The sequence below is a fragment of the Brassica rapa genome, chromosome A07, assembly GCF_000309985.2.
Source record: "Brassica rapa cultivar Chiifu-401-42 chromosome A07, CAAS_Brap_v3.01, whole genome shotgun sequence".
In the NCBI taxonomy this organism is placed as follows: Eukaryota; Viridiplantae; Streptophyta; class Magnoliopsida; order Brassicales; family Brassicaceae; genus Brassica; species Brassica rapa.
Window position 1 is genome coordinate 10,451,036 of NC_024801.2, and position 27,885 is coordinate 10,478,920.

General features: G+C 34.0%; 4 protein-coding genes across 5 annotated transcripts; 1 reads left to right on the forward strand and 3 right to left on the reverse strand.

The window, feature by feature from the left end:
- Positions 1-5,032, forward strand: LOC103828814 (auxilin-related protein 1). 2 transcript variants are annotated; one of them, XM_009104460.3, is made up of 5 exons: positions 1-525; positions 629-1,151; positions 1,246-1,341; positions 1,430-1,609; positions 1,721-5,032. In XM_009104460.3, exons 1-5 carry the CDS (start codon positions 59-61, stop codon positions 1,763-1,765), a joined length of 1,311 nt encoding a protein of 436 aa, XP_009102708.1. In that variant the 5' UTR covers positions 1-58; the 3' UTR covers positions 1,766-5,032. The 2 variants fall into 2 exon arrangements, with proteins under 2 accessions (XP_009102708.1, XP_009102709.1); XM_009104461.3 differs by having other exon boundaries at positions 1,252-1,341.
- LOC103828813 (CBL-interacting serine/threonine-protein kinase 23) lies at positions 4,808-8,170 on the reverse strand. Its single transcript, XM_009104459.3, has 14 exons — positions 7,570-8,170; positions 7,418-7,480; positions 7,268-7,339; positions 7,071-7,178; positions 6,904-6,984; positions 6,758-6,811; positions 6,545-6,670; positions 6,302-6,391; positions 6,066-6,185; positions 5,846-5,971; positions 5,645-5,761; positions 5,501-5,557; positions 5,344-5,418; positions 4,808-5,207 (listed from the first exon to the last, which is right to left on the reverse strand). The coding sequence occupies exons 1-14, from the start codon at positions 7,792-7,794 to the stop codon at positions 5,082-5,084; spliced, it is 1,440 nt and encodes a 479-aa protein (XP_009102707.1). The 5' UTR covers positions 7,795-8,170; the 3' UTR covers positions 4,808-5,081.
- Positions 8,171-17,602: 9,432 nt separating this feature from the next.
- Positions 17,603-26,589, reverse strand: LOC103853594 (protein FAR-RED ELONGATED HYPOCOTYL 3). The gene is made up of 2 exons (XM_033274806.1): positions 18,316-26,589; positions 17,603-18,120 (listed from the first exon to the last, which is right to left on the reverse strand). The coding sequence occupies exon 1, from the start codon at positions 21,535-21,537 to the stop codon at positions 20,059-20,061; it is 1,479 nt and encodes a 492-aa protein (XP_033130697.1). The 5' UTR covers positions 21,538-26,589; the 3' UTR covers positions 17,603-18,120; positions 18,316-20,058.
- A 256-nt stretch (positions 26,590-26,845) lies between these two features.
- LOC103828817 lies at positions 26,846-27,536 on the reverse strand. The gene has a single exon (XM_009104462.3). The coding sequence runs from the start codon at positions 27,380-27,382 to the stop codon at positions 27,104-27,106; it is 279 nt and encodes a 92-aa protein (XP_009102710.1). The 5' UTR covers positions 27,383-27,536; the 3' UTR covers positions 26,846-27,103.
- Between the last annotated feature and the right edge of the window lie 349 nt (positions 27,537-27,885).

Here is a 27,885-nt window from a genome sequence, read left to right on the forward strand (position 1 = left end):
ACTTCAATTCATTCTTCCATAACCATTTCAACTGACCGGAGGAAACATCACCGGCGAAATGGACGAATCGTGGCGCAAGAAGATGGGTTTAAACCTTGATCCTTTCTTCTCCATTGCTCGCAAATCCATGGACGCTCGCATCGACGCTGAAGACTTCTCCGATGTCTTCGGCGGTCCGCCACGCAGCGTCCTCACTCGCAAATTCTCCGGCGACTTTTCCCGTTCCGACTGTTTCTACGACGAGATTTTCCTTCCCCCGGGGATTCGCTCCGGCGGTACTCTCCCGTCCTCTAAATCTCACGGCAGAAACTTGCCGGCGTTTAGGATCCCGTCCGGCGGAGAGGGGTTTTACGACGGCGTGTTCGGCGGAGAGGGATCCCAGAAGCAGAGCGCGGTTGCGAAATCTAAATCTAGGTCGAAATCCTCGTCGGTGCTCACTTCCGAGGAGGTTAGTCCTCGTTATCAGCCGGCGGCGGCGGGTCCCGGCGATGAAGCCGGGTTTTCTTCTTTTACCTCTAGACTCAGGTGAACTAAATTTACGAAGTTACCCTCACGAGAAAGTGTTTTAATACAGGTTTTCTGAGGACAATTCCGTAATTTAGTATGCTCTGTTTTTTTTTTTGTGTAGACCGTTAAACGTCCCGTCGAGAAGTCATAAGCGGGAATCAAAGAAACAGAGTTTCCAAGCGTTTCCAACATCCGACGACTCATTTTCCGGCCATGCGAACACACCGGAAAAATCCGATTTTTATTACAAAAAACCACACTTCGGCGGATCAAGAAGATCCTCGCCGGAGACGATGAGCTTGGATCCATTTTCCTTCAGGAGAATGGATGATTTTGGACCGAGCTCTCCTGCGTCTTCCCCTGTTTCTTCTTTCATCTGCGAAAGTGAGGGGAAACAAAGAATGACCGAAGAGGAGGAAGAAGAGGAAGAAGAAGAGATGAGCTCTTACGTGATCGAAATAAACTCAAATCGGTTTGATCGAGGAAGTGGAGGAGGAGGAGGAGGAGGAAACTCGGATTCAAACGACATGGATGAAGCAATAGCTTGGGCTAAAGAGAGGTCTCAACGACCAGAAGCAAAGCCAACAGAACAAGACTTGATTGATTCTAGAAGAAGCGAAGAAGAAGCCAAATCAGAAGAAGAGGTTAGTTGTAATTCTCATTTTCCATGTTTACCATATAGTTAGAGATACTTTAATACTATTTTTAGATAGATGATCATCTTTTTTCTTGAATTAATTGCAGATGGAGATGGAGATTAAAGATGAAGAAATAAGAATCTGGTTAACCGGAAAAGAGACCAACATTAGACTACTACTCTCAACTTTACATCACGTAAGTCAATAACCTCGAATATACGTTAATTTGTCTCAGATCAAGTAAACCGGTTACTGATTATGACCAAACCGGTATTTTAATTCAGGTTCTATGGTCAAATAGCAATTGGCATGCGATTCCTTTGGCAAATCTTCGAGATGGGTCACAAGTGAAGAAAGCTTACCAAAAAGCTCGGCTTTGTTTACATCCTGATAAACTTCAACAGAGAGGAGGAACTTCACCTCTTCAGAAGTCTGTCGCCAGCAGAGTATTCTCCATTCTTCAGGTATGTCAACCGGTTTTGATAATAAACCAAATAAAAACCGAGATCGGCTCGCTTTAAAGGTTTGGTTCTTGTTCTTTTCACTAACTCTAAGCTGGTTTCTTGAAATTTTAGGAAGCTTGGGCTGTGTATGTAACAAATGAAGGACTCTCAAGCTAAAACCAAAGTCTGCAAATCATTTTCCGGTTAATGATGTAAGAAGAATAAGAAAAGGGAAAAGCAGCAGAGTTTTGTTTTCTTAATGATTGTAAAAGTCATATGAACATTCCCATGTGTTGTTGCATTGTGAATGTTTTTGTGTACAGAAAACAACAAAATGTTCCAAAACTACTTTGAAAAACAAACTAATGCGTAAAAAACGAGTAGAACATGGATAAGAAAATAATAGATACATTGTCACATATATCAAAGACTTTTGTTTTCTTTCTTCGATATACATATATTCTTCTTGTTTTTTTCTTTGTGGTTTGATGTCGTGTAAGAGTGCGAAGATAGAATTTACAATATTTTTTTGTAGAAAAGCTATAAAGAACATTAGTTAGGTTACCATCTAATCTTTCTATCACTCTCCGAGCCAATTGTCATATTGTCTACAGTAGTACATAGCTTATTTTTGTTAAAGCAGCCATATTTAAAAGATGTTTTGTGTTTACAATTAAAAGATGCTATGTTTTTGTTTATTTAAATTAACTTTCAAATCTATTTAAGATTTACGGATTTTCATTAAGTTTAATGATCTCAAAATCTCTATGAATTTTAATAAATAATTACAAATTTGTCCATCTTCGTTCGGATTTATGTCTTTGTATTTTTAACATATAAATCTTTCTCAGTTTACAAAAATCTATTTTAAAATCTAATTCATAATTTAATTGATATAATTGATAACATCATAGTTAAACTAGTATTTTAAAATCGCTAAATAAATAACAAATGATTTGACACCAATAGTTGATAGTTTTCTAAATTCATTAAAATCCAAGAACCAATAGACCATCTTTAAAATATTTGGATGACTTTCAAATAACAATAAATATCTGTGATTACTAGATTGCTAGGATATGTAAGGAGATATTTCTAATTGTTGCACTAGATTCCATAGAGTTCAGTTTTAAGAAAATAGTTGTTAGTTTTAATTAAAAAGTTGATATTTCTATCTTATAAAGAGTTTAATTATCTATTGTTTCAAAAATATGAGTTTTATTAAATATTTGAAAATTCTTTTCTTCGGATTTATGTCTTTGTATTTTTAACATATAAATCTTTCTAAATTTAAAAAGTCTATTTTGTAATTTAATTTATATGACTGATAACATCATAGTTCAAAAATAATATTTCTATTTATAAAGAGTTTAATTATCTATTGTTAAAAAAATTATTAATAAATATTTACAAATTTGTATGCTTTTCTTCGGATTTATGTCTTTGTATTTTTTAACATAGAAATATTTCTAAATTAAAAAAGAAAATTAAAATCAATTTCTTAATTTAATTTATATGATTGATAACATCATTGTTCAACTAGTATTAATTTAAAAATCACTAAATAAATAACAACTGATTTTGACAGAAATAAATAAAATTGCTGATACTATAACAGGTTGTAGATTTTTAAATTCATTAAAATACAAGAATCAATAACCCTCTTATAAAATTTTGGATGACTTTCAAATAACGATGAATATTTATAATTACTATATAGTTAAAATATGCAAGGATACATCTCTAATTGTTGCACTAGATTATATAGAGTTTTTTTATAGAGTTTAGTTTTTAAAAAAAATAGCTGATAGTTTTTGCCAAAATTTTGATTTTTCTATCTTATATGGAGTTTTATCATCTACTGTTTCAAAAAGTGATAAATATTTAAAAATTTATACGTTTTTCGAATCTATGTCTTTATATTTTTAACATATAAGTCTTTCTAAATCCATTTAAAATTGATTCGATATTTTATTTTATTTTGATAACATCATAGTTCAACTAGTATTAAAATAACTAAATAAATAAAAAATGGTTTTGACAAAAAAAATTAAAAAACATTAATACTATAACATTTTTTATTTGTAAATTCATTAAAATCCAAGAACCAATAACCCTCTTTTAAATATTTGGATGATTTTCAAATAATAATAAATATGTATGATGACCAGACTGCTAAGATATGTAGGAGACATCACTAATTGTTGCACTAGATTTCATAGAGTTAAGTCAAAAACAAAATTTTCATAGTTTTTGTTAAAAAGTTGATATTTTAATTTTATAGAGAGTTTAATTATCTACTGTTTTAAAAATAATTTAATAAATATTTGCAAATTTATACACTTTTCTTCGGATTTATGGCTTTGTATTTTTGACATATAAATCTTTCTAAATCTACAAAGATATATTTTAAAATTGATTCATAATTTAATTTATATGATTGATAACTCATAGTTAAACTAGTATTTAAAAGTCACTAAATATATAACAAAATTCTTTGACAAATAAAATAAAATCACTAATACTGTAACAATTTTAGATTTCTAAATTCAGTAAAATCCAAGAACCAATAACCCTCTTTTAAATTTTATGACTTTCAAAAACGATAAATATCTAAGATTACTAGATGGATTACATATGTAAGGAAGGGGACATCTCTAACTGTTGCTCTATATTTCAAAGAGTTTAGTTAACTAAAGAGTTGATATATCTATTTTATAAAGAGTTAAATTATCTAAGTGTTTCGGATTTATTATAATACAAGTCTACGGAAGTAGAATGCAAAGTTTGTATGATGCTGAGATATTAGTTTTCCACAATTCTGAGGATGATTCTTCCTTTAATTCGTCTTTTATATATACATTTATGGATATGAATGTGGATTTGCTCCTAAGGTGACGCTTCAATTCATTTTGAAACTCTTTTTGAGTTTGGTAATTGTCGTCCGAACCTATCTATGAACTATAGTGCAAGAATTTGAGTTGTCCACGGTTAGCAGCAGTCGTTGGTATTCAGGTAACTAAGTCTTTCCTGAACACTAACTAAAGCATTTATATATGCCCAGTGACAGTGACTTTCTCTCTCTGTCTGGTTTGTTACGTACATTCTCTGTCTCGTAGCTCTTCCTCGATTTGTTGGTTAAATTTGTATAATATTTTTTGTGTTACAATGTCTATCGAACCTCACTGTCAAAACTCAAAAGTGAAAGCCGATTGTGTAGAAATCGATTCTCAAACCAACCAAATATGTATTCGCACACGCATATGCTATTCACAACATTCCAAGGAATCAGTCAATCAAACAAGATTTGGTATTATAAAAAAAAAGTACTCTCCCCATTATGGTTTTCAAACTTTAAGCTTTACTCCACTTCTTTAACGCTTGTATAACTTCAAAACCCACCCAGTACTAAAGTAAAATATTAAACGACCAAAATCTATAATTTAAAAATAAAATAAAAATGCATCAAACGCAGACTGATTATTTCCCGGTATCAAGAAGCAGCCACAGTACCATTAGTAGTACCACCTGATACTTTACCTTCAGTTCCTTCCTCTTTCTCTTCGTCGATTGTTTTCCAAACAATATCCTTAAGACCCGTGGTAAGGTTTTTGTAAAACTAATAAAGCAAGGAGCCACAAAATCAGTTACTGGAACACTATTTGACAAGATCAGTAAGGTTTCAAGTGAAACAAGAACTAGCACGAGCTTTCTTTCAATAGAATTAGAGAAGAGTGTTATAGAGCCTTGCATACCTTGTGAAATTCCAACGTGTCACCACCTGATTTTCGCATTTCAACCATGTAGAGCGATGGAGCTACTTGAAAAACCTGAAAGTAGATGGCAATTATATTTAAAATCAGGGCACATCATAAAGAAGGGTGATGATCACTGGTCGATGAGATAGCTAACCTCAGTAGCAACTGCTAACTGACCCTTGCGCCCTGATTTCTCTCCTAGCAGCTTCATCTACATGATTCATGAAAAATGGTAAAAGGGTATAAATACAACAATTTTTTTTTATAGAAAAAATGAATATGTAAACAATATGCAAACCTTGTAGTTATTTTTCTTGACATCAAACCCCAAAGGCCCTGCTGCAGCCTCAATTTTTGTGACTATATCATTAGCCGAACATTTCGAAGTAAATCGAGTTTTCCGTTTTACAAGTCCCTGAAATCAAAGATGCATATGACTCAGAATGACTACTTTTATCAAACAATCTAAGGATCATTATTACTTATCAGAGTTCTGTACCATTTGTTTTTCGAAAAGTGAACCGAGATTGAGACCCTGTGAGGTTGAGATGAGCTCAAAAGCATTCATAGTTACTGGATTTTTAGGTCCTTCTTCTTTCCTCTCCACAACAAGGTTCTTAGACTCCTATAACCAAACAAACAAAAATAAAACTAAGCAATCATCCAAGACCAACCTTCTTGAAGGCTAAACCAAAAAAAAAAACATTGGCTTTACTCACCCCTGATTCATCAAAGATTGCATCAACGTCATCAAGGCTGACATCAGCGTTCTCATATTTAGGAGCCTTATACCCTTTCTTAAACCACTCATTTTCAATGACTTCAGCAAATGTGATCCTCTGTATCAGTATTAAAAAACAAAACTGTGTGTTAACCCACACATCTAGCCGTTACAGTAGTAGCTTTTTCCTCTTCTAATGGCATAGTACAAAGGAGAAGGTTAAGAAAAATATACCGTTGCTGGTTTAGGATCGAGAATCCTTTTAATTAACTTCTTAGCACTTGCTGAGAACCAAGGCGGGCAGGTAAATTCGGCTTTAAATATCTGTTTATCATCAAAAAATAAAGACTCAGGTGGCATGTTATGCTGATAACGTGCAAAACTTGAACTCTTTTCCCATAGCATGCAAAATGAATGTGCACTAGTGAAAAACAAAAAAAAGAAAGGTAAAAGAAGAAGAAGAATAAAGCATAACACCTTCTTGTATAGTGACGTGAGATTAGAATCTTCGAAAGGTAAGTAACCAGCCATTAAAACGAAGAGGATCACACCACAAGACCACAAATCAGCCTTAGCTCCATCGTAACCTTTGTTGTTGATTACCTATAAAGACAAAAGAGAGTTACTGAGACGAGAAGAAGAAATAGAGTTGAAGCTTCAAAAGAATCTTAGAAGTCAAGTAGACAATACCTCTGGAGCAACATAATTTGGTGTTCCACATGTTGTGTGAAGTAACCCATCCTCCTAAACAAGAAGAGTCACAAGATCAGCTTTAATGACTCATGGGAAACTTAATCAAATTAAGAAAAGAAATCAAATAGATCAACAAGGCTTACTCGGACTTGCTGAGGTAGTGCACTCAATCCAAAATCAGAAACTTTCAGAGTCCCGTTTGCATCCAAAAGCAAATTCTCTGGCTGCAACCAGAAGGTGGTGTAACTTGATTCAACACATTATTCACAAGAACCACAAGAGAAATAATAATAATAATATATCCTCTAACCTTAAGGTCTCTATGATAAACACCTCTGCTATGGCAATAGTCCACTGCATTAATAAGCTGCTGAAAGTACTTCCTCGCCTCATCTTCCTTCAATCTCCCAGTGCTTGACTAATAATACACACAAAATCTCAGAAGAATCAAGTCCTTATACTTCAAAAAAAAAAAAAGACATCTTCAGTGAAATTGAGAAAGCTTACAATTTTATCAAAAAGCTCTCCACCAGTAACAAGTTCCAACACAAAGTAGATCTTAGTCTTACTAGCCATCACCTGAAGAAAAAGAATAAAATCTTTTAATATACATATATGTGACTGCACATATGTTACATATAGAGATTCAGACCAAACCTCAATCATGCGGATGACATTCGGATGCTTGATGAGTTTCATTGTCGAGATCTCACGCTTAATCTTAACAAAGAACAAAAACCCAAATCGAAAGTTTAAACCTTGAATCGAAAAGAAGAGAGCTTTTTCTAATGATAATATAATAATAATACCTGAGCGATCATCTTGTTCTTCAAAACCTTCTCTTTATCAATAACCTTGATAGCCACACTCTCTCCCTTGTCAACGTTCCTAGCGAACTTGACCTTAGCGAAGGTTCCTTCACCAAGTGTTCTCCCAAGCTCGTACTTACCCACTCGTGTCCTACTAATCGAACTACTACTTGAAGGTGTCGATCGAGAAGGAGTGGATCGCGAAGGTGTTGTTCGAGAAGCCATCTCTCTATCTCTATATCTCGCACTAATAATACTAAAGCACAGATCGGTATTGGGTTATTGGCTTAAGGAACGCTTCTTCTTGCATGGCTGCCATACCTGAGATTTCGCAACGCTCATCCTTTTAGATCTGCACAAGCAATAGATGGATATTTCAACTCTCGTGTGCGGAGAATATTCAATTCCAACCAAGAGGAGGAAGCCGACGACCCATCTAGACCAAACTTTCAATATTAACGGAAAATTAAAAAAAAAAAAGAAAAAAAAAAGGTCTGACAAAAACGCAAACTCGGCTGTAAGAAAAATCGAAGCCGATTGTAATGAAAACTCGCCAGAGAGAGAGATGGAGAGGGAGGGGGAACTATACTATTACTAGGTACCTGATTCGAGGGAGGAGGGTATTTAAAGTTTAATTAATTAATTAATTTCTAAGATTTATTATTGATTTCGGATTATTTAATGTTTTATAAATTTTTAATTTAATTCTGTTTAGGGGTTATACGAGGAAGGTTGTATCTCTCTCTCATCCTATACGTCGGCAATAGCTACATTTTCGAATAACTAATGTGATTGTGAATCGTATTTATTAGTATAACGATTTTTTAGTTGACTCAGTAGATGTATATACAAACAGTAGTAGGTGAGGGTAATGTCCACAGATTCTTTAACATTCATGAGCCGGTACCACCTAAAACACTTCACTGATGTTTAAAGGAATCTGTTCATTCTGGAGTAGCATTTATCGTTTTTGAAAGAACTTTATTTTTAATGAATTTATATGAGTTTCTAGGAATTTGTGCAAACTATTAGGATTCTAGTTAATGTTTTTCTATAATTTTATTTTAACCTATAGAATTTAATATTTATATTTCTACTAAAAATCCACTAAAATATTTTAAAGTTACAACAAACATTCTAAAATCTAGCACCCTTTCTCAAAAAATATATTCTAAAATCTAATTTTCAGTAATAATAAATTGTAAACTCTAAATGTAATTAATTTACAAATTCCGTTTGAATAATATTTTCATTTCAATATAAATTATTCTAAATATCATGGTTCATATAAAGATGATAAATTTTGAATATTCTAACTCTAAAACATAATTTTTTAAGTTTATTATTGCACAATTTTTGTTAATGTAATAACCTAATAGGTTACTATACTATTAGCATTGTTTTAAAAAACATACCAAATTGTTGGTCAGGCCGGATCAAACCGTGAACTTTGAAACATATCCAGATTGGGCGTATAAAAACTGGATTTTTGTAATTTTGTTATCAAAAATTGATTATATTAATTATTATTGTTAAATAGTATATATTGAAGGAGCTTCTTTATTTGATTATTTCATATTATGAATTTATTATACACAACTCAAAAATATATTAGTATATAATAACAAATAAAAATGTATAAAATAAATCATTATATATAAAGAATATCGAATAAGAAATTTAACCAATTAGATTACAGAGTTACACAATATATAACATTAAAATGTAAATTATATATTTAAAACATTTGCGATAATATAAAATTATACTTTTATAAAATGAAAAATTGTCCGTACGGACATGAGGATAAATGTCTAGTCATTACTATGTCTCAAGCATCAATTGAACATGTTTAACGTGTTCTTTCCAGATTTATATAATTCAGTATGAAATCAGTGTTTAAAATGGAAATTGCAAGGTGCTCAATTTAAATAGCACCAGTGAATTTATTTTCAGTGTCAAGCCGTTATTTTATTATTCAAACTTAAGTTAGTTTGGTTAACCAGAGCGAATTATAACAATCAATAAAACAAAATTCTTTGTTATAGAATAAATAAACGATAAGGATTTGAGGAAGATAATTATTTTAGAACAAAATTGAGGAAATAAGCAACAAGAAAACTTATATAAATCATTGCTATTTTATTATCATCAAAAAAGTATTAAAATCTATTTGTTATTCTGATAGTGAAGGCTTTTAATTAACTTCTTAAAGACTTGAAATAATATTTTTTTGATGTCATTAATCTAAACTACTAAAACTGAAGTACAAATAGAAATTAACCCTGAATTTCCTTAAATAATTACATATTTTTTTTTTGTCGGGAATTTATTTAGATATTACAATTATGAGAAAGATTACAAAGATGATTCGATTACCGACAATACTACCTGACTTATGAGGATCTACGCCTAACTGCCTCATTTGAGCCGTCCTATGAAGATCACGTCTGGCCGGATTTACTTGCACCATGTTGAGAAACTCTTGTAAGCCTTTCTTCCGTAATCGCATAATTGTTGAATAAATCGCTTGCTCCGGGAATTGAAACCTGGATTTCATGTGCAATCTGCAAGAAATTGAATAGTCTGGGATTTGAACCCCAAACTTGGGTGTAGAAGCCTTTAAACCATAACCACTAGATTACGGTGCTTCCACAAATAATTACATATCTATGCCACTCAAATTAATAGTTTGCAAAATTATAGTTCTTGGGTCTGGGCATAAAAATAATAGTTTGCAAACTTATAGTTCTTGGGTTTGGTTTGCAAATTTATCTAATTCTCACTACACTATTAACTTGCACACATCATGTTTCACGAGCAAATAAATCTGCACGTTTTCAAAAACACAAACGAAACCATCAAATCTTTACGTATTCAATATTCAATCTTCGAACCATTTATATATAAATAATATAATTATACTAACGTTTGCTCATGAAATGATACTTTAAGACTTATTCTTGGGTTCACTCCCTAGGGTGAATCTCTAGGTTCACCAACCAATAGAATTTCATTATTTCAGATTCAATATCTTTTAGAAAAAGAAACAAAATATTGTTAAGTTATATTATGTTTTTAAAATAAAAAGATAAAAAATAAAAAATAAAAATAGTAGTAATTACAAAAAAATATTTTTAACGTCGTCAGGAAAAAAGTAAACCCTAAATCCTAATCCCTAAACCCTAAATCTGAAACCCTAAACCCTTGGATAAATCATAAACTCTAAATCAAAAACACTAAACACTAAAACACTCAAGGGTTTAGGATTTTAGTGTTTAGTGTTTTTGATTTAGAATTTATGATTTATCCAAGGATTTAGGGTTTACCCAAGGGTTTAGGGTTTACCCAAAGGTTTAGGGTTTCAGATTTAGGGTTTAGGGATTAGGATTTAGAGTTTAGTGTTTTGCTGGCGACGTTAACAATATTTTTTAAAAAGACTTCTTTTTTTTGTAACAATTTTTTATTTACTTTTTTATTTTAAAAGCATAATATAACTTGACAATATTTTATTTCCTTTTTTAAAAAATATCGAATTTGAAATAATAAAATCCTATTGGTTGGTGAACCTAGAAGTTCACCCTAGGGGGTGAACCCAAGAATAACTCTTATATAAATCTGGCCTAATCATAATACTAATATACTGATTATTTTGATATTAATTTTAGACCATTTGAGAACAATAGAAAGAACTCAAAAGTTATATTACTCAATATTTAGATGACGTGAGATTATAAATAGAGATATACTATACACTAATATGAAATATAATATGCTTTTACATGTAGTTACAATCAGGAAAATTTCCACAAAGACCACATTCATATTACTACTTTTAATGTTTACACTAACCATTTTTATTCTCATTTTTAGTGAAAGATAAAATACATTTATACTCTTACAGTTAACTAATCTATATTTATGATTTAGAGTTGAGAGATTGGGTAAACTTTTTGAAATGTGAAATTTAGGATTCTAGAAATATATAAATACATACTTAAAAATTTTGAAAAAATAGTTTCAAACTTAATTTTCGATTTTCAAAAAAAAATTTGAAAAAAAAATTCAAAATTTTTTTATAAAAGAGTTCAAATTTGAAATGTATAATTCGAAAACATAAAAAAAAATTATTTATTTATTTAAATATTTATTTACTATATATATAGATAACAAATGTATAAGAGTTTTTTGCCACTTAATGAATACGATATTTTTAAAAATGTCTCTTTAATGGTGGTAAAGATGAATAATGGTACCATGAAAGTGGTAAAGATGAATAAATTAATATTTATAACTATAAGCATTTGACAATACATTTTTGTATGATAGTCTAAATTATGTTCTAGTTCATAAGATAAAAGTCATTCATAGACAATGTTTACATTTTAGTATGTAAATATATCAAAAATTCAAGTTTTTTTTTACGAATTAATATATGAAAGCAACCAATATATTCTATTAATATTTACTGGCAATTTTCTATAATTTTTATGCCAGATTATTCTCTAATCTGTTAAGATACCTACTAATCCTTAAAATCGACTTATACTTTGCATATTCCTATAACTATGTTAACATTCCTAAATCGTCGTAAAAAAATCTGCACATTATTTTGAAAATATATTGTTCATAAGTAAATTTTACAGCAATTATATTTAATTCATTACTTAATTTGTGGGTTATCTAATTAAAGTTTAAACCAATTAAAATAAAATTTAAATTAATTCAGACAATTTGAGTAGATGAATTATCTTATTTTGACACAAATATAATTATATCACGATAAATTTATAACTTAATTGTAAAATTTAATCACAAATAAATTATATATAAATAAAATATAAAATATTATTAATCAGAAATATAAAATCAAAAGTAGTGTTCTAAAAATGTAATAAAACTGAAATTTTTTTTCAAAATGGAAAGATATTTCTGGAAAGAAATATTTATCATCTAATTTGTACATATTTGAATTAAAAATTGTATTTAACACGGTTATCATTTATCTAAAACCCAAAAATAAACCATTTGAGGACTGTAGTTAACAAACCTTTATGCAGAAATCTGCACTAGTAATAGGTATTGATTTATCTTCTGACCATGAGGGTGTGTTAAATATAAGAACAATTTCTCTCGATTTTTATAAAGAACTCATCATGCAAAAGGTAGGCACAGACAAGAGATAAGGTTAAATTTTCTTCGTAGATGTGAAAAGTCGGTAGAAAGCAACTGAGTTTCTGATTTTTTTTTTCAGAAAAAAATATGGGCTTTGATTCATGTTTTAAGTCCACAACGATCCATATTGTAAATTTGTTAAGTACCAAATTTTAATGATAATGAAATGGGCCAATTGTTTAATTTAAATTAGTCTTGCTGTATAAAATTAGCAAAAATATTTACTTATTTTTGTATGTTCTTATTTCGTAATATACAAGCACTATTTTAAATGTTTCTGTCTAAATAATGTAATTTGTTTTTTCTTAATATCAATATAAAAATTTATTAAGCATATTCAACTTTAAATCTGAATATTAATATTATAATTTCATAAAATCAACAAGTATACTTGAAAATTTTACATTTTATATTTTAATTTTGGTTTTCCAAGTATAATCAATAAAAGTACTATAAAGGAGAAAACACAATCTCACTGTTTGTAAATGATAGCTACATATCGAGTGGGCCACAACTTTGTCAAAAATTATGGATATAAGTTAACTAGAACATAAACAATTATGTTTATGATATTGTTAAATGTTAAAAACATGAACGCGTGTGCGGATCAAAAGCTAATGGTTTTTTAAAAGAAATCCATTTTCACTAAGTTATTAGCGTGGAGAAAATATTTTTATTTTATTTGTTGAATCTATTAGTTGATGTAATTTATTTATAACTAATTTAATAAAATAAAATAATAAAATAAAACTTAAATTAAAGCTATGTTCATCCAATCTTTAGGATGTTACTGAAAATTATATCATGGGACTCAGTAGTCCATTTAAATATGCTAAAAGCAGAGAGTTACCAATAATATAATCATAATTCTGTATTCATGGTTTATATATTTTTCAAGGAATCTCTAAATATATTCATCAAAGTAACTTTTTATTGTACTCTCTAAAAAAACTAACTTTTTATTGTAAATCAAATCGTTTCGAAGCCTTTTATGAAAAAGAAAAAAATTGTTTGGAACTTGTTTCTAGTCGTATAAATCTCGTTGTTCCAAAAAAAAGTCGTATAATTTTCATCAAGGAAAAGAACTAAAAAGGAATAGGAATTATACCTTCGTGAAGGAGTCAGTTATATTATAATGAGAGAAGAATCATTATTGCAGAGACATAAGATTAATTTAGTTTTATATATAAATCTTGAGCATTTGTTTGGGTTGAGTTGAGTGTTTACTAACCGCTTAAGAAAATCATTGAGGGAGAAATGTAGATCTATCAACTTGCCACGTTTTCCCCGAATGATTGACTTGAAATTTATAACACACATGATGCATACTTTTCTTTTAAAATCGCTAAGCTTCGTAAAACGACTTTCTTATTTTGAAAAAGTATATTCTCCGTCGGCCCACTATATGCGTTTGCTGTTGACTGCAAACTAAATCAACGGAACTTTACAAGTTAAGAAACAATCAATTTAGAGTGAACGCTGCAGCTAATGAAAACTTTGCATGTTGCAAGGAACTGAGACTGCGATCAACGCTGAGCTTACATGATCTAATGCAAGCAACCCTTGATGATCCATGGAGGTTGCATGATTCCTAAAAATCCAAGACAGTCCTGCCTGATTGGAGGCTATATCCCACGCAGGGGCGGACCCAGCAAATGTTATAACATGTGGCACTCTATATTAGATAACAAAATTTTTAGAGGCATCTCTTCTGGAGCCCCCAAATGTAAAAAGGCAATCTCATAAAGACACCCATATTAACAGAAAGATAAATATTTATTTTTAAAATCGAAAAAGGCGGAAATGACAAAAAACCCTGGAATAAATGAAGTATTTACAAGTTGTACCAGGGTATAACCCATCCGCAGTGACCCGACCCGGATGTATAGTCAATTCAATTGAACCAAATCGTTGAACCGTTTAACCAATCCCTAGAAACCAAACCAATCCCTCAAAACCGAACCCATCCTTCGAAACCAAACCAAATCTGTCGGTTATATCAAACCCTTTACAATTTCCCTAAATCCTCCAATTGATTAATTCATTCGACTCCATTTCTCCCCCTCTTTTCACTCCACTTTAAACGAGAAGAAACCCTAGTTTTGAAAATCAATCGGTGAGTTTAGAGGAGCCAACAACGATTGCGATATGGTGGTCGAAACGAGAGGAGGGGGTAAGAGGAAGGATAATCCAACGAAGGAAGAGGTTCGGAAAGTGAAGTTTGTAAAGACGACCTCCGATAATATTGAGAAGACGACGACGGAGAATGTTGAATCGATGGGAACGGCAAAGACGACGGAGATTGTTGACTCGAGGGAGAAGACGACGGATGTCTCGACGGAGGTGACGATGGATGTCTCGACGGAGAAGACGACGGATGTCTCGACGGAGAAGACGACGGATGTCTCGGCGGAGAAGACGAGTGAGGACGCGAGGGAGAGTACGGCAGAGATAACGGAGCCGAGTGATGTGGCTTTAGAAACTGCTCCGGCAACAATGAACAAAGGTCCTGCTGGCCCATCTCCTCCAGCTCCTCCAGCAACTCCGGCGATTGGGACTGAATCTGAAGAAGAAGAGAATGAGGAAACCCTTTCTTCTGGAGATGAAGAGAATCAGAAAGCCGGTTCTGGAGAGGAAGAGAATGATCATGACGACCGTTCCGATGATTCTAGCCAGGAGAATGAAGATGCTGAAGAAGAACAAGAAGAAGCAGATGAGAAGGAAGAGACTGAAGGTTCTGGAGAAGAAAATGGTGATAGAGAAGGAAATGGAGATGGAGAAGGAAAGGATAATGAGAATGAAGGTTCTGAAGAAGAAAATGACCGAGAAGAGTTAGCAAATGTAGACGACAATGAGAATCCACCTGAACCTGGGAATCCAACTGAACCAGAGGTAACAAATGTAACAAATTTTCAATTGAGTGTGCTAATGCTAGTAATACTAGGGGAAGTATAGGAATAACATGTTAGTTTTGGTAGAGGTAAACTGAAATTGTGTAAACGGATATAACTTGGATATAACTTGGATATAAGTTAGATATAGCTAACTTGGATATAACTTTAGTATGACTTGGATATAACTTTGGTATAACGTGGTGAATACTTTGGTATAACGTGGTGAATACTTTGGTATAACTTGCAGGGTTTGAATGGAAATGTGGCAATCGAGGCAATCAAACCAACCAGCATGTTCTTCAAGCCAACCGAGTACAGAAAAAAAATAAAGCTAGGGACAAGGTGTATGATAGCTAGCGCGATTAAGACGCTAAAAAATCTGAAACCCAAGCTGTCTAACGCGGAGATGAGCTGGTTCACGGAGCATCCTCAATTCAGACACATTTTCCACATGAAGATAGAGACTAACCACAGGGTTCGGGGAATGTGGATGTTGTTGTTGCGTACTGCTGGTAGCGAGAAGCTGAGAGAAGTGTGGTTCATTGTGAATGGGGTTCCAATCCGTTACGGGCTGAGGGAACATGGTTTGATATCTGGGCTATTCTGCCAGAACTATCCTCTCGGCTACAAAGAGCTTGGTGGGACGAGGTTCGTTGATCGTCATTTCAAGGAAGGAGAACCGAGAAGGTTAGAGGATGTTAAGAAGAAGCTGGTGAACATGGGACCCCACAAAGACAGACTGAAGATGGCGGTTCTATTCTTCTTAGCTTCGGTTGTTTGTGCGCAAACGAAGGTTGGACACAAGGCTAATGATGTATTGGAGGTGTTCCAGAGAGCAGTGGATGATCTTGAGTACTGCAAGTCCTTTCCGTGGGGGAGATTTTCCTATGATTATATGCTGAAGGAGATCTCTCACACAATGAAGCATTTTGGAGGGGTGGTGAAAGAGAAAACATTATGGCCGCTACCAGGTTTCTGTGTTCCATTAGAGGTATGCAAAATCCCATTAAACCAGTCTGACAACATTGTTGTTTACTAATGCAAAAATGTTGTGTGTAACAGCTTCTTGTATTCGAGGCAATTCCGAAGCTAGGAATAGCGTTCAGAGAGACTGTGGTTGGAGCTGGTCGCGACTGTCCGAGGATGTGCATGTCCTACTTTAAACGAAATGGAATGACAGGGGTGTCACTTTCTGTGATAAACAAGGAACTGGGTAACACAACTGTAAGTCTTCCTGTGAACTGTGGTAGAACTAGGGTAGGAATAAAGTGAAACTGTGGTAGAAGTAAGGTAGTACTAGAAAGGGAACTAGGGTAGGAATAAAGTGAAACTGTGGTAGAAGCAAGGTAGTACTTATTTTCTTTTTAGACATTAGAAATTGCTAAGTTTTAAAATTATTTATGTGTGTGACAGGTTATTGACAGCATCATCCCCACCAAAACTTCACGAGAAGATAGCCTTTTGGATGAGATTATGGAAGATGAAGACGATGTTGATCAATCTGATATAGCTGTGGACAGTTGGGAGAAGTGTCTGGATGCAGGCCAGAAGGTTTTTTTAAAGACATGTTCGACGAAAATGTAGCTGGGCGTGAAAAACAGCCAGAACCAATTGAAGATGCAACAGGGGATGGAGTACAGGTAGGTGAGCAGTCGATTCAGCTGGGAGATGTTATGAATATGCTGAAAAAAACAATGAAACTGATGAGGAATATTGACAAGAAAGTTGACCAGCTGGATGGGAGATTGGCCCCGCTTGAGGAGTTTGTCAAGGAAGCACAAGGCAAAGTAGTAGAGGTTGAAGAAGCAGAATCACAAGGGAAAGGCAAAAGAAAGAAAACCTAGAAGTCTGTGGGGAAAGGCAAAAAATAGAAAACCAAGTGAAGTCGAGTGCAGTTGAGTGAAAAAAGTCTCTGGATGTTTTATGTTAAATCGTTTTTTTTTGTTAAAGACAAACGAAGTCTGAATGTTTATCTTGATTGTGATGTGGATTTACAACTTTAACTATGTTATGACTAAGTTGTTATGTTATATTAGTGTTGTAATATTGTTATTAGATTTGTCTCGTTTTAGGTGAATGATAATTATATGACATATTACCAATTGAAATGAAATCCACTAAGCCAACACTCAAGAGAGACAAACAAAGTTCTTAACATAACCACATAATAAGTCTAACATTAGATAAGATTCAAAGACTTAACAGAACAAACCTAGTAGTACTTATACAAGTCTTAACAGAACAAAAAAAAAGACTTGTAACCGAAACTGGAAATAGATAGGGAATACAAAGCAAAGTTCTTATTTTTAGCACATCCACAGTAAGAACTTGAGATTTGAGAATCTCATGGACGAGAGGTAGAGGTAATAATCCTCTTAAGCTTAGCAATCTCTTCAGCCATATCATTCACCTCCATCCTTAGGCGCCTCACTTCATCCTCAACACCAAAAGCCCATGGCTGACGAAAGTGCATCCCATCGTCCTACACAGTTTCACGCATAGTATAACTCAGTTTTACCCAGAGTATAACTAGGTTTCACTTAGTAGGATTAAAACAGTTTTACCCAGAGTATAACTAGGTTTCACTCAGTATAACTAAGTCTCACTAAGTTTAATTAAATTTGTTTTACCCAGAGTATAACTAAGTTTAACTTAGTTCTACAAAGAAGGAAATTACCTCATAATTCTTGCAGGTGAAGTACCTACTCCCAGGCAAGGTATCGAAATCATGGCGATACTTAGGATTTGGAGAAACATCTGTCTTGATTTCACCGCCACATGGACAACGGGAAGGAATTCCATACTGGGCATCGCAAATGTAGCCTAACATGTCGTAGTGTTTCTTGTGTTTCTTCATGTCCTTCATCTCTTGGTACGGGTGAGTCATCGTCAGTAGAGGAAATTTTGAAATAGATAAGATGAGAGAGGGAAGAGTGTGATATCAACGAGATGAGAAGAGAGTAAAGAGAGAGAGGAGAGGATTTGTCTCAGAGGAGAGAGAGAGAGAGAGAGAGAGAGAGAAATAATTGACTAAAGTGAGACAGAGCACAGTAGACGAGACGAGACGGAGAGCAGAGAGGGAGTCTACTTTTTGACCGAAATAATTGAGATTTTTGGAATATTATCGATTAGGCGCGAAAATTTTTTTAGTTTTCCCCCCCAAAATATTTGCTCATAGTTATACTGAAGTTTCAGGTGTTATCAAATTTCTTCATAGTTCTATTTTTCGTGATTTCAACATTTTTTAGTTTTACGTATAATTTAAATTGGTTAAGAAGGTTTTACTTGTTATTTTCCCTCATTACCATTCAAGTTTAACTGATAATTGCAAGAATATTTTCGAAAGCACGAGAATTGTAGAATAGTCCTTTGTAAACTGCTCTTATTAAGAAAATGAACTTGGAAAGACTATACAATGCATAATAGAAAATGTGATGACGATGAATTAGTTTAGTTTTTTCACTAATATAATTTCAGGAGGAGTTTCTGTTGATGAATTAGGGGAGTAGTGAAGTGAATGTATTTGTGCATTAACAATTTTGTGTTGGATTAGAGGGGATGATGTCAAGTAAATATCTGTTATTTACGATCATAGTAACACCTTTTTTACTAGTTTTCCGTGGTTTTCCATAGTTGCAACATAAGTTTGACAGTGCACAGACTTAGAAAATACATAGGTTCCAATACAGGGAAACATAAGTAAGTAAACTTAGAATAAAACTTTCTCACACCATTAAACATATAGATTTTGAAAGTCTCTAACAATTTCCTCTTCTTGTTGGATCCTCTCCAAAGTAATTGTGAGTTCTGCAATGGTTTGGTTTAACTGCTCGATCACCCTACTCTTCTCTTGGATCTCATCTCGGGCTTCAATCAAAGCTATTTTTTGCCATTCTGTACCATCCTCTACATCAAACCATTTGAAGTAGTTGCATCCATTTTTCTCCTGCCAAAAATTCCATTGTAAATAATTTCTTTATTTTTCAATCTTGGATCACAATTTCTATCATCAGCTGGGATACCTTATAACGCGGACAGCCATAAAATCGTCGCCCCGGGTTCTTGTCTGTCCAAGCTTGTCTTATTTCGGCATCTAAGCGACAGAAACACAATTTTCTTGCAGAATTTTCCCTTCTCCTTGACGAACCCGAACCATCTCCTTGCATCTTCGATATTTTGTCCTCAGAAAGTAAGCAGAAGAGTCTCGAGAGAGAGAAGTGAGAGAAGAGAGAGAGAGAAGATGGAGAATTTATATCATTTATTGGATATATAAAGGACCAAATTCGGGTATATTCAGGAACAATTATACTTAGTTATACCAAGGTTCTCTGTAGTTGTCCAAACCCGATTAAAATTAACAACAACAACATTCCAAGTTCAACATACCAAAAGCAACATAGCAAAAGCAACATTCCAAGATTTAGTTTGTTTCACTTGGAGGATTAGAACGCATTCCAAACAACAGCCAATTAAAACCAAAATTTGTCCTCGCTCGCCTTACGTTTTGTGTCCTTTTACGCCGTTCTTCAACTGATGGATTCCTATTAACCTTTTTCCTTCCCTTCCTTGTCAGCCTTTTCGGAGGTATGATCTGGAGCTCTTTGATGTGATCTGGTACAATCCATTCAGACTTGTCCGGCACAGAATAAATGGTCCTGTAATAAGCCATTGCCCAAAGTTCTGTCCAGTAATACTTTGAGCACAACTGATGATACTCTATGTTGACCTCACGTCGACGACCATTAGTAGCAGGAACTTCAAGGAAATATAAGTAAACAGCAAGTCCGTGAAGACAGGGATACTTTTCATAATCAAATACCTTGCAGCTACACGACTTCGCTATCAAATTCACCAAATAAACCTTCCCATTGTCAGTGTCGGTAACCTCGTACTCAAGATCATAACTATTCAGCTCACGCACTGGCGTTTTCTCAGCTTTGCCCCATAAGTTGTGCAAATGGATCTCAACCAGAGGAACCAGTTTGGTATCAAGTGATCCAGACACGGCGTCCTTCCGATGTTCATTAAACCAGTCAGATATTTTTTTGATGATTGTATCCAACAATGGTATCAAGGCATACCTCCTTGCGTCCCTAAACGCGCTATTCATCGACTCCACACTGTTGCTAGTGTCCAAGTTGTATCTACAACCTGGAAAGTAGACCCTAGCCCATGTTGCTCTGTTGGTTTTCTCCTCCAAATACTTGCAGGCTGAAGGATATCTCACCTTAAAAGATGCATAAGCAGCCTCGAACTCAGGCACTGTGTAATACCTAGCCAACTCCATAAATCTCCATGGCACTACGGCTTTGATGGTGTTACAAGCATGGTTTCTCACATTCTGAGCTAGATGCCATATACAATGGCCATGGTGAGATTGTGGATACACATTAGCTACAGCAGTGATGAGGCTCTGATTTCTATCGCTCATAAAAACTATTTCAGAAGAGTTCGGTATAACAGTTTTGAGCATCTCGAAAAACCAAGTCCAACTAGCATTATTCTCACCGTCAAGTACCGCAAACGCGAGGGGATAATGGTGACGATTAGGATCTTGAGCTTTAGCAAATACTAGTACCCCACCATATCCGTTCTTCAAAAATGTAGCATCCACAAGAATCACTTTCCTCATGGCCTTAAACCCTTCAATGCAAGCTCCTAAAGCTATGAAAAGGTACTTGAACTTACCTGCCTCATCCAACTTCACCTCTGTTGTTGTTTCGGAATTAACCTGCTCTAACATGTACAAGTAGTTAGGCAACATCTTGTAGCTATCTACTGAATTACCACGCAACTCACGCATAGCTAGATTTTCCCCTCTCAAGGCTGTGGAGTAAGATACCGATACACCCAGTCTTAACTTAATTAAGTCTATGATATCTCTCGGAACAGGAGTCATCAGTTTTCAAGGATATTCCTCATTCAAAAAAGTTGCAACTAATTCTGCAGATCCTTTCCTCTTGCTGTTGCAGCTATTACTTTGATTAGTCCGAGAGCATGTATGCACACCCCAGTACCTCCTAATAGAAAAAATTTCCGTCTCTCGAATCCTCGCAGCTCGCAATCCCCATTTACAGTTTGCTTCACAACATTTTAACACCAACCGTTTTCGATCAGATTTTTTAATAACATAACGAAAGCTGCAACCAAATGCAGCTCTATCCACCACCTCTTGAAGTGATCTCTTGTTTGGAAATTCCTGCAGAAGGTACAGACCCATAGCATCTCCCCATTCCTCTATAACTTGACTACATTTTACTAAAGGTAGCTGCTCAACATACATATTACCACTGCCATCCATATTAGCTGTAGTGTCCTTCTCAGGAGCGGTTTCTGTCTCAGCTGCAGTTTCAGTCTCAGCTGCAGTTTCCGTCTCAGCTGCAGTTTCCGTCTCAGCTGTGGTTTGTCTCAGCTGCAGTTTCCGTCTCAGCTGCGGTTTCTGTCTCAGCGCCTGTTTCCATAAAATCATCATGTCTTCTTTCGTCATCATTCTCTACCTCTATCTGCTTCTTCTGTTGATCTGCCTCCCCGTTTTCTACGTACAGAATCAGGGCTTTAGGTCCGACTTCATCATCATTTCCCTGCAATGCTTGGTAATTCATACCAACAGAACTTTTGCACACTCTTGACACCACCTCTAACTGATCCGATACACTCGTCTCCTCCACTAACAAAAGACTTCTACGGTTGTCTTTATCAATTGTTATTAGGTAAACAAACAAATCCTCATCATCACAAATAGTTAGCTCTGCCTCACATCCAACCACCAACGGCATGTACCTCAGCACCAGTTTTACATTCCTTTCATTCAACGACAACTTTTTATACAACCTTTCTTCAAGCATTGCCAAAGTTATATCATCCACTGTTGTCTTCATGGTTACACTATAGACTCGATCTTTGAATTTGAAATGTATGCTCACGTGTTTCGACATTGTATCCTGCAAAAACAACAAATTCAAGTCACGGTTATACTAGTGTTATCTAATTATCTACAGTTATACGTATTATACTTCAATTATCAGTTCTACTAGTTTTACCAAGTTATGCTTCAACTACATATCAAATTGAGGTTTCAGGTACTATAAGCTCAAGAACCTCAACTCAACTCAACTCAACTCAACTCAACTCAACTCAATTCCATAGAGGCAACTCAAATCAATCAACCAACCATATGCTTTAATTAATTCACATTTCCAATTACACACCCTAAAAACAATTTTTATCCAATGCAGCTTGGGGAGGAGAACAACTAACCTGCATTCGCCGGAGAATCCAACGATCGAGCTTTCTGGGGAGCTGAGAGATTTCTCGGGAGCTGCGAATTGAATTCGACGAGCTGGAAGGAATCGATCGAGCTTTTTGGTCACGATGGGGGAATAGATAATTTATTTCTCGCTTTAATTTCATATTTTTTGTTTTATTTTAATTTTTATCTTTTTAATTGACATTCAATCAGAATCATATAACCAAACCGCCCAATCTATAAACCCGCCATAACCCAAACCTAAATTTGTGCCGGACCAGAACCAGAACCCCTCCTCTCAACCCGACATCTCTGATTCCTTCAATTTCGATTTTTCGATTTTTTTTATTTCACCCACGGAAGGGTATAAACGATATTTCGCGACTCATTAATGAATGAGGGGCATAGGTGGTTGATAGAGCCCATAGGAGATTTTCGAATCCACGTTTAGGGGCTCCAGAGGAGATGCCTCAAATTTTTAGTCAAATGTGCATGGGACATAAGAGATTTAAGTTATTTGAGTTCCTCAAATCTTCAAAGAAACTAATGAAATCTTTTTTTCTTGTATGTGGCACATGCCCCCACCAACCTCTCACCTAGGTCCACCCCTGATCGGCTGATCCCACGCTGCATCTGTGAAGCACATGATAAGATCTGAGATTTCTGTTTCTTGCCTCCTTTGATTAATCCTTCTTTTAGCTGGTTGTGGTTGTTTGACTATGTTTCCTTGTGCTGTTGTGCATGAATCCATTCTCTTGCTGTCTTGAGCGCTCTCGATGCCACTTCTGCCTATGAGCTGAGTTTCTTCTTTTTTTTTGGAGAATAATGTCCGGAAGTAAGGACTTTAATTTGTTTGCCAACTTAATAAACGTTTAACTTGTCAAGAATATAATATAGGACATGTTTTCTAAAAACAAAAACTTCTTTAGATTTATTATTTTTTTATCATTATTCTTCTTTTGTATACTTATCACTTCTAAACATATGATTATTTATTTAATTTTTTTTCCTATGTATATTACATTAATTCACCTTAAAGGTTTTTCTTTTTGATAAAATCTATCCCACAAAGGTATCATAAATTAGATCACTAATGAATAAACTCAACATCAGTCGGATCGATACTCCATTTTATTTGCAATTTTCTCAATTATTTTTATTTTTTAAACAAAATTGGTTGAGCTGCAACTGTAAACAAATTACTTTATAATTTAGTATGTATGATTTTTTTATTTAGTTTTAAGAAATCTCACTTTAAAATTTTCTATAGTTAAAAAGATGGAGTTTTAGAAAATAAAACTTTGACATGCATTTTTTTTTGCTGTAACTTTATTTTTTTGATGTATGTGGTGATTGGTTGGACTGTAACTGTAGAAACTTTACTTTATAATTTTGGTTGTAAGATTTTATTTATTTATCTGTAAGTGATGTAGCTTTACAATTGATTGCTACAACAATATATTTCATACAGCAAAAAAATAAGGTTTTAGAAAATAAAGCTTTTACAGCCATTTTTTCATTTTTTGGCTGTAGGTTTTAGAAATAAGATAAATCATGATTGATGATTTAAAGGCTGTAGATTAATATTAAATCTAAAGTCAGCCCTTACAGCCCAACTAATCACATCTGTAGTTTAAAAATTTGATATAAAACATGATTGGTGGTTTTTAAAACCGTAGATAAAAATTATAACTAAAGTCACTTCCGACAACCAAACTAAATCACCCCTATTTTCTTGATTTTTGACAATGACAAAAATCGACCAAGTCTTGGGTGTGCAAGGCCATCTCCAAATATGATACCTATTAAAAATTTTAAAAGAATTAAATCTAGAGAGAGAAAAGCAAAATCGTTTCTAAAAACAAGCATGGAAAGAGCGGCTCTAAATACTCAAACGCCATTTGTATACTTTTTACTGGGCAGTTTTTGACAAACATTAAAATTTTTATTCTTTTACTTAATTACATCAATAATACTATTAGTTTTATATTAATAAAAACTTCAACAACGGTTCTTAACCATTGTGGGTGCTCTAAAGGTGTAAGTATCCAAAAGATTTTGTTTTAGATATGTCAACTATAGAAAAGCAAAGAAGAAGGTGAAAACAATTCACACTAGTCAATAAAATTATTAGGCACGAAATTTTGACCCAGACCAACGTTTATGAATATAACTAATCAAATAAATTAAATTGTCTTTGTTCAGTATAGAATACAATGATCAAATAGATTTGGATTTTGGTTCAATTCATCCAAACATATAGGTTTTCTATTTTAGTCTTTCTAATTGTTTCAACTGATATAATCTAGTTTTTAAAGTAAACTTCCCCCTCATTCATTAGTGGCTTTTTTTTATCGAATCACATTATTTGACTAACCAGATTATTTAAACTAAAATCTGTTTAAAACTGGATTTGTATGTGTAAGAAGTAAAAATTGTTACAGATCATACATCCCAATCAATAGAAATGGATTGAAAAGCAAACAAAAAGTTCTTCGTCGGCCTTAAGACCAATAATATTGAATATATTAAAACATTTATAAAGCATATAAAATTAATTAACATGTTCCTATACCATATTAGTTTTTAAAATTTCCAACAAATCAAATAGACATATAAAGCATATAACAACTAGCATGTTAATAATCGTTTGATGTTAAGAACACAAAACATGTGTAAATCTTCATTCTTTATTGAACTACAGAAATTTAGATGAGAGAAAAAATATTTTTTTTTTTTTTGAGAAAGAGGGAAAAAATATTCAGGTGGAGCTTGCTAATTGCTATGATGAACAACTTTTTCCTTTATTGAAAAGCCTAATCTGTTTGGAAAATGACTTTGTTATTAGGAAACGTAGACTCCCCGCCAGTAATTAGTAATTTTGACCTCGAAAACAAAAACATACCGACCCACGAATCCGTGTTTTAAATGACAGTGATTGCAATAAGAAAACTAAATTAACGGAAACTTCGTGAGTCAATCAGAAACAATCATGTTTCAGTGTATGTTGGAGCCAATGACGACTTTGCACATGATTGATTTTCTCAGTTTTTATATGGACCCAAGAAAACCACAAAATAAGCATCTCAAATCATAGTTTAGGTATATGATATCCTACCAAAGATACCATACCTCGTTGATAAATTAATGATAATGCGAGTGTGTGACATATATTTTTGGCAAGTTGTGAATGTGGTAGCTCTGTGTTCTTCATATCTTCTTTTGAACCCGTCTAAAGTAGAAGATGTCTAGTCTAGTTTAGCCAAGTAAGAAAAATCATTTAATCGAGTCCAAGGCAGCTGAGTTGCATTTAAGAGAAGTATATAACACTTGATAAAACTCCCTCCAGCCAATTCCCAACATATTTGGTTAACCAAATTTTATGCACCTTGCAATTCAAAAAGAAAGGTTATTGGTAACTGATAGACTACATCCTTCTATATTTTAAAAGCCAAACGTTTTTTTTTTGTTTTTTTTTTTAATATTGATGGTTTCTACTTTCATCAATGCATTTTGTTTTAAGTTTTTAAATATAAATTAAAATGGAAAATGGATGATTTAATATTTACCGAAAACAAAAGACACGCAACAAAAACAAACAAATGAGTGCATAAACTAAGGGGACACCCGGGAAGAGTATAATTTTGCTAAGTGAAATAGTTAAACTAAGGGGAGTGTGATGATAAAAGAGAAGTACTATGTTAAAAAAAGACTCAAATTTTTAGAGGTTTTGGGCCAAAATCTCGTATTACTTACAAACTTGAGACTAGAGCATCTATTATTAGTTTTTTTTTTTTTGAAAGAAGCATCTATTATTAGTTCCACAAACCAAACGTCTGTCACATGGAAAAAAACATAAACTAAACATCATTGTTGAGATCCAATTTGCTTAAACGTCTGTCACATGGAAAAAAACGTCTGGACGAGTGCTTGTAATATTCCTCGAGGTTGACCAATCTACTTGAAATGAAAATATACTAGACTTTGGGCTCATTTCATTAAACAATACATGGAAAACGAACAAAGTCCCTTCCACTTCCACATACATTAGAGTTAACCGGTTTAGGCTTCACTATGATGATCCGGTTTTGATCAACCGAATCACCGGAGCTCACCGGGAAATCAAGATTTACATACACAAACTACCGAAAACAACGCAACCATAGACATAATTACATCTGAAAAACCATTATTTCAGCAGAAGATGGTGGAATTGGTTTCAATTCTTGAATACCGGAAAAGAGCTCCGGTTATCTGTAACCGGGAAATACGTCCGACCGGAACTGAATGAAGCAGAGGAGGAAGAAGCAGAACAAGGAGAAGTAAAGGGTGAGACTTTGGAAGTCAGAGAAGAGGAAAACATGGAATGATCAGTCCCAACTTCTCTTTCTTCCTCCTTGATCGTGTCGAGTACTTTCGCCGTTCTTCGCCGCATCACCGTGACAACTTGCGGTGGCGCAACCTCGGTTATGAATCTCGCCAGTCGTGAGGTCGCCATAATAATAATCTTGAAAGTTTAGGGATTTGGATAAGGATGAGAGGATACAGATGGACCGAGTTTGAGGTGGATTTTATAGTAAGGACAATATGTCCTCTCGCATTGTTCTACTTGACATTGTAAAATGAATAAAAATTCAGTGATGGCTTAACAATTATTTTCTATGGTGGATACTCTTCGGACAACAGATAATTCCAGATGCTTTTATTATCATTCGCACCGAATTTTTATTAGAATATTAACAATAACGTGTGCCCTTGAGATGTTAACACGTAAGGATAATCTGATTTGCTTGGCCTCCATTTCCATTCTGTTCTTTAAACTTCACCAAAGATTTCTCCTAAAACTTTGCTCTCACCTCTCTCCTAAAGCTAGGGTTTCGCACAGCCTCCTTGTTTCCGGCGGTCACCACCGTCATCTCAGGTGACCGCCGGGCCTTCTCTCTTTTTTTTCTTTTTTTCGTAGTCTCTGTGTCCTCGTCGTCGTCTCCTCCTCTGTCTCTC